The following is an 18,549-nucleotide window of genomic DNA, read 5'->3' as shown; positions in this document are numbered from 1 at the left end:
TCCACGCGATGCTGCAGAGTCTTGTCAACCAAGACAGCCCCACAGCATCCAGAGCCTTAAGGAACTCCGGGCGGATCTCATCTACCCCCGGAGCCTTGCCACCGAGGAGCTTTTTAACTACCTCAGCAACCTCAGCCCCAGAAATAGGAGAGCCCACCACAGACTCCCCAGGCACTGCTTCCTCATAGGAAGACGTGTTGGTGGGATTGAGGAGGTCTTCAAAGTATTCCGGCCCGTTGGACATTCCCAAATAATTTTTTGTAGATCTATAACATGTAAAGTGTAGTAAAAAATAGTTACACCGGCCCCGCAGACACATTTTTTTCTCTAAATCTGGCCCCCGAGTCATAATAATTGCCCAGGCCTGATGTATAATCCAGAATGAACTTTTACTCACTCCGAGGTGATGCAGCAGATTACCGGTTCAATATCTCGAAAGCTGCATAAACTAGTTACCTCTTTAAAAGTAGTTCCTCAGCTTTAGCGCATGTACCGTATTTTCCGCACCATAAGGCGCCCTGGGTTATAAGCCGCGCCTTCAATGAACGGCATATTTCAAAACTTTGTCCACCTATAAGCCGCCCCGTGTTATAAGCCGCATCTAACTGCGCTAAAGGAATGTCAAAAAAACAGTCAGATAGGTCAGTCAAACTTTAATAATATATTAAAACCAGCGTGATGTGGGCGCGCATGGAGTCGTATATCAACATGGACGGAGCTGCGTGAAAAAAGCCACCCGGCCTCTTCGCGTAAACTTACCTTAACCACTCGCTCATCTTTTCTTCATCCATCCATCCCTTCGAGTTAGCTTTTATGATGACGCCGGCTGGAAAGGTCTCTTTTGGCAAGGTCTTCCTTTTGAATATCACCATGGGTGGAAGTTTCTGGCCATTAGCATGGCAAGCTAGAACCACAGTGAAGGATGACTTCTCATTCCCTGTGGTGCGAATATTCACCGTACGTGCTCCCGTTGTATCCACAGTGCGGTTCACAGGAATATCAAAAGTCAGTGGAACCTCGTCCATGTTGATAATGTTCTCTGGCCGGATCTTTTTTTCAGCTATCTTGTTTTTACAATATGCACGGAAAGTAGCCAGCTTTTCTTGAAAGTCTTTAGGCAGTTGCTGTGAAATAGTAGTCCGTGTGCGGATGGAGAGATTGCGTCTTTTCATGAACCGGAAACCTGTCGCTTAGTAGGAGCCATTTTGTGGTCTTTACAGATGTAAACACACAAAGGAAATGAAACATAATATCCGCGCGCTTCTTCTTCTTCTTCTACGCGGGCGGGTGGTTGCTTACAGTAGAAGAAGAAGCGCTTCCTGTTCTATGGGGGCGGGTGCTTACCTTGGCGGTTGCTTGCGTAGAAGAAGAAGCACTTCCTCTTCTACGGGGAAAAAAGATGGCGGCTGTTTACCGTAGTTGCGAGACCGAAACTTTATGAAAATGAATCTTAATATTAATCCATATATAAAGCGCACCGGGTTATAAGCCACACTGTCAGCTTTTGAGTAAATTTGTGGTTTTTAGGTGCGGCTAATAGTGTGGAAAATACGGTAATAACAATATCGCTAATGCTTGGTTGATATTCAGGTCACAAGATGTAAATGAAGTATTGTTGGCAATTTTTATGTTTTTTTAGAGGGCTTAATGGGTTCTCCCATTAGCTGCTTTGTTAGCTACCTCGTACTTTCCTTATATTACAAGTTTGAATGCGCGAAAAAAAGAAACGTGTGTTCTTGTTAGGGTTGTCCGATAATGGCTTTTTGCCGATATCCGATATTCCGATATTGTCCAACTTTTTAATTACCGATATCAACCGATACATACAGTGGTGGAATTAACACATTATTATGCCTAATTTGGACAACCAGGTATGGTGAAGATAAGGTACTTAAAAAAAAAAATGAATACAATAAAATAAGATAAATAAATTAAAAACATTTTTTTGAATACAAAAGAAAGTAAAACAATATAAAAACAGTTACATTAAAACTAGTAATTAATGAAAATGAGTAAAATTAAGTGTTAAAGGTTTGTACTATTAGTGGACCAGCAGCACGCACAATCATGTGTGCTTACGGACTGTATCCATTGCAGACTGTATTGATATTAGGGATGTCCCGATCCGATATTTGGATCGGATCGGCTGCCGATATTTGCCAAAAATTGCGTATCGGCAAGGCATGGGAAAATGCCGATCCAGATCCAGTTTAAAAAAAAAAACTCCGGTCCGTGTTTTCCAACGCACCTATTTAAATAATACATTCCAATTTTCTGCTGCTCCGTAATTTCCGTTCCGCATTTTCCAGCACACCTTCAACACATCCACAATTCTCACACAGTTGCTTTTAGCTGCTGGCATTACACGGCAGGCTCTTTTCACTCTTTCCTGTGTCTCCCTCTCACAGACAGCGAGCGCACCTTCTTACACACGTCACATACGTATACGTCATACGTCACATACGTATACGTCCTCTCCCAGCAGAGAGCGAGGTAGCGGCATGGCTAACGTTAGCTGTGATGCTAGCGCAGCCGCTAAGGTGCGCGCCTGCTCAAGCGTCCTCTGCGCACGGCAAATCTATGCCACGCACAAAATCAAATAAAATTAAAGCTGCAAGCAGCGTTGGACGGGCCCGCGTATTTGGCAGGTGCTAGTCCTAAGTGTCCCAATACTTTTGTCTACTTGTAGTCTGAAGTGTCCCAAGACTTTTGTCTAGTGTACCTACCTTGTCTGCATTGTGTGGGCACGTTGGTGCTTCCTGCTTTTGAGCAGCCATCTTAAAAAAACAGCACCGCAGGAGCATCAGTGCAGCGGGTCTTTGAAGGGTCATAAAATCAAAACCGGAGCAGGTATCACAACTCTTTCACCAACTTTTAATCAGAAGGGTTCAATCTCTCTCCTGTGTTAGTTTGAAGCCGAAACAACAAACACGCTCAGAGGAGATAATGTTTGAAGAAAGGGGACGGGTTTTTACAAAAATGTTGTGTTGAAGGGGGAATAGCAAACTTCCTGTATATTTTTGCTGGGGGTTGTCAATTTATGAAATGTAGGTCTACGTGAGACCTACGGAGAGGTTTTTGTTTCATGTCTCTCCGACCTTCCCAGTGGGAGTTACAGGCAGTTTTGTAATTTTCTTCTTCCGAGGAGCAGTTTTTTCTCCGTTGTATTCAAAAATTGCTGTAGAGCGCAATTTTTAAATTTGGGGTTAGGTTTTTTATTAGATCTCAGTTTTTGGCAGTCCTGATGTGTGCGTTCAGTTCGGTGAGTTTTGAAGCATGTTAAGAGGGTCAAATTACAGCTCAAAGAGGCAAAAGTGACTTTTTTTAGTACTTTTTTGTCTTGAAGGGGGAATTGCCAACTTCCTGTTGATTTTAGCCCGAGGATATACAATTATGAAAACTAGGTGTAAGTCAGACCTACATAGAGGTTTTTGTTTCATGTCTCTCTGACCTTCCTAGTGGGAGTTAAAGGCAGTCTAGTTTTTTTTTTCCTAGGGGGCGCTAGAGCGCAATTTTGAGTTTTGGGGTTCGGTTGTTTTAAAAAAAGGTAATTTTCGCAGGTTCTGATGTGTGGGTCAAATTTGGTGAGTTTTGAAGCATGTTAAGTGGGTCAAATTACAGTTTAATCTGGCGGCGGAAGAAAAAAGAATAATAATAAAACCTTAGAATAACAATAGGTCCTTATGTCCCATTGCAAAAGGACTCCCGAAGGGAGTTGCTAGCGATACAAGTGGAAAACTTGTGTTTATCCTTGAATAAACAGGTCAGTTTCTTGTTACCAACCATTGTGTATTATTCAAACTCCCCTAATTCAGCTGGCTAGTTGTTATCAAGAGTACTAAAACCCTTTTCAACATGATTCTGACAACTAAGTAGGCTAAATAACTTTAAACTTTAATACATGCTCGGATAGGCCATTATCGGTCAGTATCGGTATCGGTCAGTATCGGTATCGGATCGGAAGTGCAAAAACAATATCGGGAACGGATCGGAAGTGCAAAAACCTGGATCGGGACATCCCTAATTGATATATATTGATATATAATGTAGGAACCAGAATATTAATAACAGAAAGAAACAACCCTTTTGTGTGAATGAGTGTAAATGGGGGAGGAAGGTTTTTTGGGTTGGTGCACTAATTGTAAGTGTATCTTGTGTTTTTTATGTTGATTTAATAAAAAAAAAAAATTAAACGATACTGATAATAAAAAAACGATACCGATAATTTCCGATATTACATATTAACGCATTTATCGGCCGATAATATCGGACATCTCTAGTTCTTGTCTTACATAAGATTTGTGAATGATAGGCAAGATTCCATAAAAAGTGCAGTTCCCCTTCAATGGCTGAGAATGTCTGTTCCAAGCGAAGTGACTCACCTCTGCCGAGTTACTGCGAATGAAGGCGTTAAACCTGATCCCGCTTTATAGTAGACCCCCTGCAGACTAACATGCCGTCATAAAGTCTCATTTTGCTCCTGGAACAGTGCTTTGCCTAAAGTCGATATTTAAGCAGTGAGTCATTGCAAAGGACTGGTTTAAGTTGTATCGTTGCAGGTTTTATCTGAGAACATTCATTCAACAACCAAACAATACTTTCAATGACCTTTGGAATGTATTTGAAAATATAAGCTCACCTTTTGTACCTTTGCCTGCTGTACTTAACATGCATTTTATAAAGGTAGTTAAGGTATCAAAATTTGCATAAGGAGATGTGAATTCCAGTGAATGTTATATACACCAACACTGTATACGTTGCATTTTTAATATGCTTCCCCTTAATAGGCCAACATCTTTTTTCTTGGGCCCATCGATCGATTTCGTGAAAAAGTCTGTGATCGCCATTGCCGATCGATGCATATTTTTGCTGATCACAAAACACCAATTCCTCTGGCTGACATTTATTTTAAGTCCGCTGGCTGACAGGCAACTAGCTGATAATTTGTATGGAGACGCTCCTATAATCTAATAATGATCACCTCAATTACGCCAACTAAACTGCATTTCTTAGTATCTCGAGTACTCTTATCGCTGGAATACGAGGCGCAACATATTACACTTGGAGAAGGATAATAAGGAACTAGTTTAAATATTGTATTGCAGGTAGGGATGTCCCGATCCAGGTTTTTGCACTTCCGATCCGATACCGATACTGACCGATAATGGCCTATCCGAGCATGTATTAAAGTTTAAAGTTATTTAGCCTACTTAGTTGTCAGAATCATGTTGAAAAGGGTTTTAGTACTCTTGATAACAACTAGCCAGCTGAATTAGGGGAGTTTGAATAATACACAATGGTTGGTAACAAGAAACTGACCTGTTTATTCAAGGATAAACACAAAATAGACACAATTATACATGACAAACAGAAATGGCATCATTGAAACTAGGGCTGGGCGATATGGCCTTTTTTTAATATTGCGATATTTTAAGGCCATATTGCGATACACGATATATATCTCGATATTTTGCCTTAGCCTTGAATGAACACTTGATGCATATAATCACAGCAGTATGATGATTCTATGTGTTTTGATTGATTGATTGAGACTTTTATTAGTAGGTTGCACAGTGAAGTACATATTCCGTACAATTGACCACTAAATGGTAACACCCGAATAAGTTTTTCCAGGGGTCCACTTAAATTGATTCATGATACAGATATATACTATCAGATATATACTATCATCATAATACAGTCATCACACAAGATAATCACATTGAATTATTTACATTACTTATAATCCGGGGTGTGGAGGGGGGCGCCGGATGTAAGTGTCAAAAAGACAGCCAAAAGAGTTTGATATGAAAATAAATCTAAAGTTAAAATATAGGGTAGAAATGCACCCATTTGCAGGAAATGTAGTCTTGATTTTCAAAATGTTCTTTCAAGGCTTGCATGTCTACATTAAAACATTCTTCTTCATACTGCATTAATATATGCTACTTTTAAACTTTCATGCAGAGAAGGAAATCACAACAAAAAAAAATCACTATTTTTTTCATACGGTGTCGACGTGGAAATGTTTGCCTTGGCGATGGTGTGGGCGTGTGGCACCGAACGGAGATAAGCGTCTCGACAGACGTTACAATATTTGAACAATGATGACGAAAACTGTTTTCTCTGTCGTGTCCGTGTGTCGAAAATTGTTATGCGCTTATTTTTTTATTTGATTTTGTGCGTGGCATAGATTTGCCGTGCGCAGAGGACGTTTGAGCAGGCGCGCACCTTAGCGGCTGCGCTAGCATCACAGCTAACGTTAGCCATGCTGCTACCTCGCTCTCTGCTGGGAGAGGGCGTATACGTATGTGACGTATGACGAGACAGTATGTGACGTGTGTAAGAAGGTGCGCTCACTGTCTGTAAGAGGGAGACACAGGAAAGAGTGAGAAGAGCCTGTCGTGTAATGCCAGCAGCTAAAAGCAACTGCGTTAGAATCCACAGATCTGTGGATGTGCTGAAGGTGTGCTGGAAAATGCGGAACGGAGCTTAGGGAACAGCAGAAAAGTGGAATGTATTATTTAAATCGGTGCGTTGGAAAACACGGACCGGAGTTTTTTTTTAAAACTGGATCTGGATCGGCATTTTCCCATGCCTTGCCGATACGCATTTTTTTGTGAATATCGGCGGCCGATCCGATCCAAATATCGGATCGGGACATCCCTAATGGCAGGGCTTTTCATTTGGCTTGCCAAACATCACCCAAAAAGGCTTGATATAACCATTCAAACTAGGGTTGCTCATGTATGTAGTACTCCCACCACCCCGTAGGGGCCAACGACGAGTCATGTGTCACAATAGTAGAAGAAGTCTAGTCACTCAACCATGAAAAAAAAATCTAAATACGTTTCCAAAATCTGACTTTTTACAAATACTGGACAACAAAGTATGAATGTCCAGGCATTGTTTCAGGACCTTTTTAGCAACGGACACATTGATCCAGACTAGCAACAACAAAGGCAGAAATCCCAGCGTGTAATCTTCATCAAGAAACTTGGTCAGCATAAAAATATGTAGTTTGTTTTGTCTTGAAATTGCCGACTTTGTGATGTCTTTTGTACTCCTGGTCTTGCTGGTTTTTGTCTGATACAAACCTTGTAGCGCAAAATTTGACCTGTAAATGGCAATAGTGGTTAGGTTTAATTGTGATGAGTCACATATATTGTGTGCAATGTTGTTTAATTTCTATATGAGTAAACATCAGTAGTTTATTGTGTGAATGTGTTAACACTAAACATTCTATTTTATTTATGTACACAATGCTAATTATTTATGTAAAATACACAATGCACGTTATACTTGTGTAATGTTTATTTTATGTTTATATTTTCAATCTTAAAAACTTAAATGAAGGAATAAGGTGTAAAGAACTCAAACTGAGGAAGGAAAATAGTTTTCACAAGCCTCAACAAAATCCTGGAGCTTCTGCTTCTTCATGCTGTTAACTATCTGTCTAGCTGCACACGCTGGAAACGAGCAGCGAAGGCAAAATAATGAATTTATTGACAGTGCAGCGTGAAAGCCGATGTGTTTACTTTGTAATTAAGTAAACACAGTCTCAAAGGAATATAACCCGTGGAAGCACTTTCTGACAAAACATCTAAATTCCGATGTCTGGCCATTGAGCCCTTTTTCATTATGTGGTTGAATAGCCCCGTTGTATAGATATTGTTAAACTAGCAATAATACTCACCATAAATAATTGGAAACATTTGCAATTAATACATGTGATTGATATCGGTATTGGTATCGGCCGACGTCACTCACGGATGATGGAAATCGGCAACATAAAACCCTAATCGGAACATCCTTTCTTTTTTCTGATCCTTGATTGTTTCCAGGCCTACCGTATTTTCCGCACCATAAGGCGCCCTGGGTTATAAGCCGCGCCTTCAATGAACGGCATATTTCAAAACTTTGTCCACCTATAAGCCGCCCCGTGTTATAAGCCGCATCTAACTGCGCTAAAGGGAATGTCAAAAAAACAGTCAGATAGGTCAGTCAAACTTTAATAATATATTAAAAACCAGCGTGATGTGGGCGCGCATGGAGTCGTATATCAACATGGACGGAGCTGCGTGAAAAAAGCCACCCGGCCTCTTCGCGTAAACTTCCCTTAACCACTCGCTCATCTTTTCTTCATCCATCCATCCCTTCGAGTTAGCTTTTATGATGACGCCGGCTGGAAAGGTCTCTTTTGGCAAGGTCTTCCTTTTGAATATCACCATGGGTGGAAGTTTCTGGCCATTAGCATGGCAAGCTAGAACCACAGTGAAGGATGACTTCTCATTCCCTGTGGTGTGAATATTCACCGTACGTGCTCCCATTGTATCCACAGTGCGGTTCACAGGAATATCAAAAGTCAGTGGAACCTCGTCCATGTTGATAATGTTCTCTGGCCGGATCTTTTTTTCAGCTATCTTGTTTTTACAATATGCACGGAAAGTAGCCAGCTTTTCTTGAAAGTCTTTAGGCAGTTGCTGTGAAATAGTACCGTAGTCCGTGTGCGGATGGAGAGATTGCGTCTTTTCATGAACCGGATCCCTGTCGCTTAGTAGGAGCCATTTTGTGGTCTTTACAGATGTAAACACACAAAGGAAATGAAACGTAATATCCGCGCGCTTCTTCTTCTTCTACGGGGGCGGGTGGTTGCTTACAGTAGAAGAAGAAGCGCTTCCTCTTCTATGGGGCGGGTGCTTACCTTGGCGGTTGCTTGGCGTAGAAGAAGAAGCGCTTCCTCTTCTACGGGGGAAAAAGATGGCGGCTGTTTACCGTAGTTGCGAGACCGAAACTTTATGAAAATGAATCTTAATATTAATACCATATATAAAGCGCACCGGGTTATAAGCCGCACTGTCAGCTTTTGAGTAAATTTGTGGTTTTTAGGTGCGGCTAATAGTGCGGAAAATACGGTAAATATAACATTCATATCACACCCATCTATCAGTAGTGAATCTTATGTCCTCATTTCCATCTATCAGTGTATGCAGGAGTGCAGTCCATCAACACCGTATGTTGCCGGTAAACACACAGCTGGGAAAATAGCGCGGCCTCAGAAGCACAAACCGTGGTCCAGGATCTTTTGCATCTCTGAAAGAGCCGATATTGTTTTTATCTCTTGGCTGGCAGTAGTGTCTTGCTGCTGGGGAACACAATCCAGTGTGTCCGGTTGCTTTTCTGTCATGTCTTGGCGGCCGCAGTTGACAGTTTAGCCTACTTGGAGATATACCCAGCGTGTTTGCAGAAGCTAGTTGTGTTTGCTATCTCTTTCCAGCGCCGACATTTTAATTCCAAAAGGAAATTGCAGATCTCTTTGGCCCTAGCACTTTTCCAACATAGCGGCGTTGGGAACTGCCAACAGCTTTTCATTGCGGCTGGCTTTGGGCAGCTTCAGGGTCTTCCGGGGTGCGGATGCTGGCATTGTTTTGGCGTGACTAGTAAGGTTTGACGTGTTGAAGCTGGTGTTTTGCATCTTCTTTGTGGAGTGTTTGCAGAGCATTTTGTGCAGTTTTCACGCGGGGTGTCTTCTTCTGGAATAATGCAATATTTTTTTACTCTGTGAGCTTTTTTGGAATTTTGCCTTTTATTCACAATGCTTATGTAAGACAAAACACATATGTTTTGCATGTATTAATGCATCCTAACTCGTAAATTAACACAAATATTCCTGTCAGGTTCAAACACCGATGACATGTATTAAACAGACAAGAAGCAAGGAATTAAACAGAGACATGATTCAATTTAGCTCAATGAGGAGAGCGCGTAGACCTGTACCCTTGTACAGTGTCGTCCCACGCTCCGACAAGAGAATTCTACGCCTCCTCTTTTATTTGGACTTTCCCTGATTACATGACAACAGCTGTTTCTAAAGGGAGAGGGGGTCGTAAACAGCTGTCGCCCTTGGTCACAAAGCAGTTCAAAGAAAAGATGCCTGGAGCTTGCGTCAGGTCCTGCTTCCTCTCCGCTTTGTAGATCTCGGGTCAAGACAAGATCTTCCTGTGGATTACAATAGATGAAAGAAACTGACACTTCATATCGCTTCCCATCGTACACAGTGGAGTTTTACAAGCCTTTTGCTTGGTAAGATCAAAGACAGCTTTTGTCTGCGCGTTGGGAACTCATGGAAACACAAAGTTTTGTGATAACTTAAATACAATTATTCTGACACTATAAAGTACCGTATTTTCCGCACCATAAACCGCCCTGGGTTATAAGCCGCGGCTTCAATGAACGGCATATTTCAAAACTTTGTCCACCTATAAGCCGCCCCGTGTTATAAGCCGCATCTAACTGCGCTAAAGGGAATGTCAAAAAAACAGTCAGATAGGTCAGTCAAACTTTAATAATATATTAAAAACCAGCGTGATGTGGGCGCGCATGGAGTCGTATATCAACATGGACGGAGCTGCGTGAAAAAAGCCGCCCGGCCTCTTCGCGTAAACTTACCTTAACCACTCGCTCATCTTTTCTTCATCCATCCATCCCTTCGAGTTAGCTTTTATGATGACGCCGGCTGGAAAGGTCTCTTTTGGCAAGGTCTTCCTTTTGAATATCACCATGGGTGGAAGTTTCTGGCCATTAGCATGGCAAGCTAGAACCACAGTGAAGGATGACTTCTCATTCCCTGTGGTGCGAATATTCACCGTACGTGCTCCCGTTGTATCCACAGTGCGGTTCACAGGAATATCAAAAGTCAGTGGAACCTCGTCCATGTTGATAATGTTCTCTGGCCGGATCTGTTTTTCAGCTATCTTGTTTTTACAATATGCACGGAAAGTAGCCAGCTTTTCTTGAAAGTCTTTAGGCAGTTGCTGTGAAATAGTAGTCCGTGTGCGGATGGAGAGATTGCGTCTTTTCATGAACCGGAAACCTGTCGCTTAGTAGGAGCCATTTTGTGGTCTTTACAGATGTAAACACACAAAGGAAATGAAACGTAATATCCGCGCGCTTCTTCTTCTTCTACGGGGGCGGGTGGTTGCTTACAGTAGAAGAAGAAGCGCTTCCTCTTCTATGGGGGCGGGTGCTTACCTTGGCGGTTGCTTGCGTAGAAGAAGAAGCACTTCCTCTTCTACGGGGAAAAAAGATGGCGGCTGTTTACCGTAGTTGCGAGACCGAAACTTTATGAAAATGAATCTTAATATTAATCCATATATAAAGCGCACCGGGTTATAAGCCGCACTGTCAGCTTTTGAGTAAATTTGTGGTTTTTAGGTGCGGCTAATAGTGCGGAAAATACGGTACTCTAAAAAAACTAAAAAACATTTTTTATATACATGCTGTAAGTATATATGTAATGTAGTAACAGGCACATTTGTAAAAACATATAATATTTATGTATTTTGGTCATTTTAAGCATACTATGGCGTATTAATTTCACTGACACATCACAACTTTTGCTTTTCACTTCAACAACAACAACACTTCTACTCATGGCGGACTGTGAGAGATAACAAAAGACTACTTTGGGACAAATGATGATCCAGAACCTTATATTTTTGAGCCTGAAAATAAGGAGGCCGAGCTACAACTTTTAGAAGCTGTTTGCTAAACAGATTCAGCAGTATTGCTAAGTGCTAAACAAGATAAACAAACTACGAACATAATAAAGCACTTACTGTACAATGTCTACTCTCACTGGAACGCCAACTGATGGGATGTTCATATCTTCTCATTTAGATAAGAAATAATCATAGTCCTGACGCAGGTAAAAAAAAAAAAAAAATTGATTTGATTTATAATCTAGAACCATACTTGCCAACCCTCCCGGAATTTCCGTGAGACTCCCGAAATTCAGCGCCTCTCCCGAAAACCTCCCGGGACAAATTTTCTCCCGAAAATCTCCGGAAATTCAGGCGGAGCTGGAAGCCACGCCCCCTCCAGCTCCATGCGGACCTGAGTGACGTGTCAACAGCCTGTATTCACGTCCGCTTTCCCACAATATAAACAACGTGCCTGCCCAATCGTTATAACTGTAGAATGATGGAGGGCGAGTTCTTGGTTTCTTATGTGGGTTTATTGTTAGGCAGTTTCATTAACGTCCTCCCAGCGCGGCAACAACACACAACAACAGCAGTCATGTTTTATTCTACCGTAAAGCAGTTCGTCTGCCGTGAACAGCAATGTTGTTGTAATATATTGAGTTGGAGGCAATAACCAGGCGAGGTGATGAAGTACGTCTCTTTACTGTAGACTTCAGAACAGACTCACACACTTGACGTCAGGTGCGCAACACCACATAAATCGTTGGCCAACCAAAAAGTAACCCCAGTACGCTATAGCCAACATTCACCAGGAGATGGCAACAGACAAACATAGATCACTCTATTAAATTCCTCCCCTTTCAGAATTGTAGAAGTTACTCAAAATAAATAAACAACCCAACCAAAAAAGGCAGCAGCTCAATTAAAAAACTGTACCGTATTTTCCGCACTATTAGCCGCACCTAAAAACCACAAATTTACTCAAAAGCTGACAGTGCGGCTTATAACCCGGTGCGCTTTATATATGGATTAATATTAAGATTCATTTTCATAAAGTTTAGGTCTCGCAACTACGGTAAACAGCCGCCATCTTTTTTCCCCGTAGAAGAGGAAGCGCTTCTTCTTCTACGGCAAGCAACCGCCAAGGTAAGCACCCGCCCCCATAGAAGAGGAAGCGCTTCTTCTTCTACTGTAAGCAACCACCCGCCCCCGTAGAAGAAGAAGAAGCGCGCGGATATTACGTTTCATTTCCTTTGTGTGTTTACATCTGTAAAGACCACAAAATGGCTCCTACTAAGCGACAGGTTTCCGGTTCATGAAAAGACGCAATCTCTCCATCCGCACACGGACTACTATTTCACAGCAACTGCCTAAAGACTTTCAAGAAAAGCTGGCTACTTTCCGTGCATATTGTAAAAACAAGATAGCTGAAAAAAAGATCCGGCCAGAGAACATTATCAACATGGACGAGGTTCCACTGACTTTTGATATTCCTGTGAACCGCACTGTGGATACAACGGGAGCACGTACGGTGAATATTCGCACCACAGGGAATGAGAAGTCATCCTTCACTGTGGTTCTAGCTTGCCATGCTAATGGCCAGAAACTTCCACCCATGGTGATATTCAAAAGGAAGACCTTGCCAAAAGAGACCTTTCCAGCCGGCGTCATCATAAAAGCTAACTCGAAGGGATGGATGGATGAAGAAAAGATGAGCGAGTGGTTAAGGGAAGTTTACGCGAAGAGGCCGGGTGGCTTTTTTCACGCAGCTCCGTCCATGTTGATATACGACTCCATGCGCGCCCACATCACGCTGGTTTTTAATATATTATTAAAGTTTGACTGACCTATCTGACTGTTTTTTTGACATTCCCTTTAGCGCAGTTAGATGCGGCTTATAACACGGGGCGGCTTATAGGTGGACAAAGTTTTGAAATATGCCGTTCATTGAAGGCGCGGCTTATAACCCAGGGCGCCTTATGGTGCGGAAAATACGGTACTTAGGCCACATTCTTTTTTTTTTTTTAGTACTGAACTCTTAACCCTCATTTGTAAACAATAACATGCTTATTATACAAACAGTATTTGTACACCTTTAACACAGATTTTTATACTGTCTTCAGAGATTCAGTTTTTTTGGTGGTACTCGAAACCTTTCTGGGTACCTGCGAAGATTAGATTAGATTTTTAGATTTTAGATTTAGATTTATTGGTCCCCTTGGAGAAATTCATTGTCACTGCCGTACATTTAAACACTAAACATTACACATCACACACACAAAAAATAACAAAAAGACATCATACATGACTAACACACATTTACAGGCTTGTCAGACGGGTCGGCCGGGCCTGCTGTTAAGGGCGGCTATAGCTGCAGGGATCAGGCTTTTCCTGAGACGGGCCCTCCGGAATTTGATAGTTCTGTACCTGCGCCCTGATGGTAGTGGGATGATGTATTTGTGTAGTGGGTGAGTGATATCCTGGACTATTGTTTAAAGGGTGTTCAGCAGGGTTAGAAAAATAGTGACAGAGAATAGAACAAGGATGGACAATTCAACCCTTAACTCAACAATGAGTAGATGAGTGTTATGTGTGTGTATATGTGTAAATAAATGAACACTGAAATTCAAGTATTTCTTTTATTTATATATATATATATATATATATATATATATATATATATATATATATATATATATATATATATATATATGTATATATATATATATATATATATAGAGTAAAATACATATATATATATATATATATATATATATATATATATATATATATATGAAATACTTGGTGAATTCTAGCTGTAAATATACTCCTCCCCTCTTAGCCACGCCCCCGACCACGCCCCACCTCCCGAAATCGGAGGTCTCAAGGTTGGCAAGTATGTCTAGCAGAGGTGGGACCAAGTCATTGTTTTGCAAGTCACAAGTAAGTCTCAAGTGTTTGCCCTCAAGTCCGAGTCAAGTCCCGAGTCAAGACAGGCAAGCCCCGAGTCAAGTCCAAAGTCAAGACTGGAAAGTCTCAAGTCAAGTCCTAAGTCCTGCATTTTGAGTTTCGAGTCCTTTCAAGTCCTTTTAACCACAGACTAATATATTAACACAGATTGTGTATGCTTTTCAAACGCTGTATTTATTTATTAAAACAAGTGCATTTTAAATTGCAGGAAAGAAAATTGTGCTGACATTGCACTTTATAATAGCACTATTAACCAGTCATTTTAAACATTAACTCATTCCTTTACAGAACAAACACATTGAAAAATAAAGTGCAAATGTACTTATTTGTACAAAAGTGTTAACATTGAAAAAACATGACATATACGTGAACATAACAAAAAAGTTGTACTTTTTATATGTCAGGGCCCTATGCTGCATTGCATTTGCAAAAGACCAAATTAGCCAAGAGTCTGTCAGTCATTTGTGCACGATGGGGGGGTAGTATGATGCCACCATGGCTGAGAACTCAGTGGCCTAGTGGTTAGAATGTCCGCCCTGAGATCGGTAGGTTGTGGGTTCAAACCCCGGCCGAGTCATACCAAAGACTATAAAAATGGGACCCATTACCTCCCTGCTTGGCACTCAGTATCAAGGGTTGGAATTGGGGGTTAAATCACCAAAAATGATTCCTGGGCGCGGCCACCGCTGCTGCCCACTGCTCCCCTCACCTCCCAGGGGGTGATCAAGGGTGATGGGTTAAATGCAGAGACGGGACGGCGTGGCGCAGTGGAAGAGTGGCCGTGCGCGACCCGAGGGTCCCTGGTTCAATCCCCACCTAGTACCAACCTCGTCATGTACGTTGTGTCCTGAGCAAGACACTTCACCCTTGCTCCTGATGGGTGCTGGTAGCGCCTTGCATGGCAGCTCCCTCCATCAGTGTGTGAATGTGTGTGTGAATGGGTAAATGTGGAAGTAGTGTCAAAGCGCTTTGAGTACCTTGAAGGTAGAAAAGCGCTATACAAGTACAAGTACAACCCAATAATTTCGCCACACCTAGTGTGTGTGTGACAATCATTGGTACTTTAACTTTAACTTTAAAACTCGCTCCACTGGAGCACTGGAGGCAGGCACTGCCAAGACTCTCATGGCCACTCGGAACAGTGAAGAAAGAGTCTTCATGTTCAATGCCCAGAACAAAAGGGGGGAGAGAGTTGTTTTGGGTTGGTGCACTACTTGTAAGTGTATCTTGTGTTTTTTATGTTGATTTAATTAAAAAAAGAAAAAAAAAAAATTATTTCTTGTGCGGCCCGATGCCAATCGATCCACGGACCAGTACCGGGCCGCGGCCCGGTGGTTGGGGACCACTGAGGTAAACAACCAACAGTGTGTCAGAAAGCTAGCTAAAACGGTACACATATTCATAATATAGTATACATTTTAACTGACCTTTATTTTACTATTTTTGTCTTTTTTTAGGTGCTGCTGACCGCCGTCTAACGTTACGTGTGATATATTGACTAACGTAACCCTGCTTAAAAAAAATCACTGAACAAAAAGTATGAATAAGGTAGTGAACTGCAACAGATTCCCGTGTTTGCAATAACGTTATAACGTTAGCAGTGAGTTTACGGCCTCACTGATTTAACTACACAGCAAATAAAAGTCACGTTACTTAGCCAATAAACGTTATCTTACATTCAAAACTTACCGTTCTTTGTGCAACTTCAAATGCCGGACGAAGTTGGAAGTTGTTGCCTCTCCATCAGTAATTTTCGAACCGCATGTGTTGCATACTGCAAACCGTTTTGTGTTGACCACCTCGTAATTTTTATACCCAAACAAAATTATTTTAGGTATAATTTTTTGTTCACTGGCGTGTGGTTTGGACATGTCTTCTTCGTTGGTTGTCCTGCAATTTGATTGGATGAATGCTGTGTGATGAAAACAAAGTAGATCTAATTTGATTGGCTGTTGTACTGAGAGCACACCAGCTGACACACGCAACGCTGATAGACAAGTACACAATGAAAAATACGGAGCGCTCCCGAATAACTTTTTCATCTTTGGGTTTTGGGGAAAGTAGCAAGTCATGTCAAGTCATGTCAATTCAAAAGGCTCAAGTCCAAGTGAAGTCACAAGTCATTGATGTTAAAGTCTAAGTCGAGTTGCAAGTCTTTTTACATTTTGTCAAGTCGAGTCTAAAGTCATCAAATTCATGACTCGAGTCTGACTCGAGTCCAAGTCATGTGACTCGAGTCCACACCTCTGATGTCTAGAACTAACTTTCACCAACTCCGAAGCGATGCGGCAGCTCACAGTATGAGCCTATTCAACCGCTCTAGCTCTCTGTGATCACGGCGCCGCTAAAAATAGTTTATAATAACAATATGGCTAATACTTGGGTAATATTCAGGTCACGAGATGTAAATGGGAGTATTTTATTTTAGAGGGCTTTATGGGCAGAATAGTGTACTCCCCTTCGCTTCATTGTTGCTAACGTTTATTTACGAGTTAGAATGAATAAAAAAAACAGGACAACGTCTGTTATTGTCTTACATAGGGATTGTGAATGATGGGCAAAAAAATTAAAAAGGGAAGTGTTTAGGACCTCCCACAATGTAGGAGCGCTTGATTTGTTCATCCACAGCACAGTATGGGCAATCTTGCCTCATTGGAGCATTGTTGTTGTTTTTATTGTTTATTGGAGCTATTTTTAATGATATCCGATTTATCGGCGTGACATCTTAATTCCCTAATATCGTCCCGATAATTATCGTGCGCCTCTAATCATTTTCCTGCGGTGTCTATTTATAGAGGTAAGGTGTTTATTTGTTGAAGTTTATTAGAGCGGAGGCCACTATTTGAGGAAATACAGGAAATGAGTTTTATATATAACCTTCATCTACAATTTATCCCCGCTCCCCAACAGCATATTTTATTGATGTTGCTCCGTAATAAACCTTGACACAATCCATTCATTTTCAGGTGGCGTCATTCCCTCATGTTCACATCCATAAATGGACCGATAAATGTCGTCTCCTGGCTTTTGCCGGTTTCTCCTTCTGAGGAAAGTTTGTTGACAAATAGTACGGCAGCACGCCACCTTGTGAAGTCAAGATGCCCTCCAAGCCCACGTGGCAGCAGAGCACAATTTCAACCTGTCAAGGTTTTACGTAAGAGGAAGGTTTGCTTACTTGTGTGTGCGCGCTGCAGCTGCTGGGTCATAAACAAATGTGGCATGCACAACCACCACCTGGAATTTTACAGCTGCTATTTGACACTCAGGTTTGAAAATCATGTGTCTTGTCTGTGGTTGCAGCCTGCCTTGCTCAGAGCCATCTTCAATGTGGATCCAGATGAGGTCCGGTCGCTCATATTCAAGAAAGAAGATGTAAACATTCAGGTGAGTCATGGACTACTTGGATTCCTTCTGATGATGTAGCACTTTTCGGTATTATTAGAAGCATTGCAGATACACAACACATTAAAGTTAAAGTACCAATGATTGTCACACACACACTAGGTGTGGTGAAATTTGTCCTCTGCATTTGACCCATCCCCTTGTTCACCCCCTGGGAGGTGAGGGGAGCAGTGGGCAGCAGCGGTGGCTGCGCCCGGGAATCATTTTTGGTGATTTAACCCCCAATTCCAACCCTTGATGCTGAGTGCCAAGCAGGGAGGTAATGGGTCCCATTTTTTTTTTAGTCTTTGGTATGACTCGGCCGGGGTTTGAACTCACAACCTACCGATCTCAGGGCGGACACTCTAACCACTAGGCAGGGCCGGCCTGTGGCATAGGCCGTATAGGCAAATGCTAAGGGCGCCGTCCATCAGGGGGCGTCACGCCAGTGCCACAAATGTTGGAGAAAAAAAAAGAAGAAAAAAAAAGTTGGTACTATTATTTCTAAATACAAAAAATAATCCCACGTTAATTAAAATGCAAAGTAAAGCCTATTTAATAGAAATATTATTTGTTACAACATTACGCCCCCCCCTCTCCCCCCGCACGGTGCGCCCCCTCCCTTCCCGTATCATGACTCTTTTTGGACGTCACCACATCAAAAAATCAACACAAGATGTCAAAACGGCCAAAACTGTCAGGTGCCCAGGGAAGA

The 18,549-nt window shown here is 41.8% G+C and overlaps 1 protein-coding gene across 1 annotated transcript in view; it reads left to right on the top strand.

Annotated features, from left to right (window-relative positions):
• The window catches only part of ankrd28a (ankyrin repeat domain 28a), a 123,791-nt gene that overhangs the window by 11,026 nt on the left and 94,216 nt on the right, over positions 1-18,549 (top strand). The window contains exon 2 of the mRNA XM_061983217.2: positions 17,754-17,837. Coding sequence (XP_061839201.1) covers positions 17,754-17,837 — 84 coding nt within the window. The remainder of the gene's footprint in view (positions 1-17,753; positions 17,838-18,549) is intronic.

Source organism: Nerophis lumbriciformis, linkage group LG21 (assembly GCF_033978685.3).
Source record: "Nerophis lumbriciformis linkage group LG21, RoL_Nlum_v2.1, whole genome shotgun sequence".
In the NCBI taxonomy this organism is placed as follows: domain Eukaryota; kingdom Metazoa; phylum Chordata; class Actinopteri; order Syngnathiformes; family Syngnathidae; genus Nerophis; species Nerophis lumbriciformis.
This window is presented reverse-complemented; position numbering and strand designations above follow the sequence as displayed.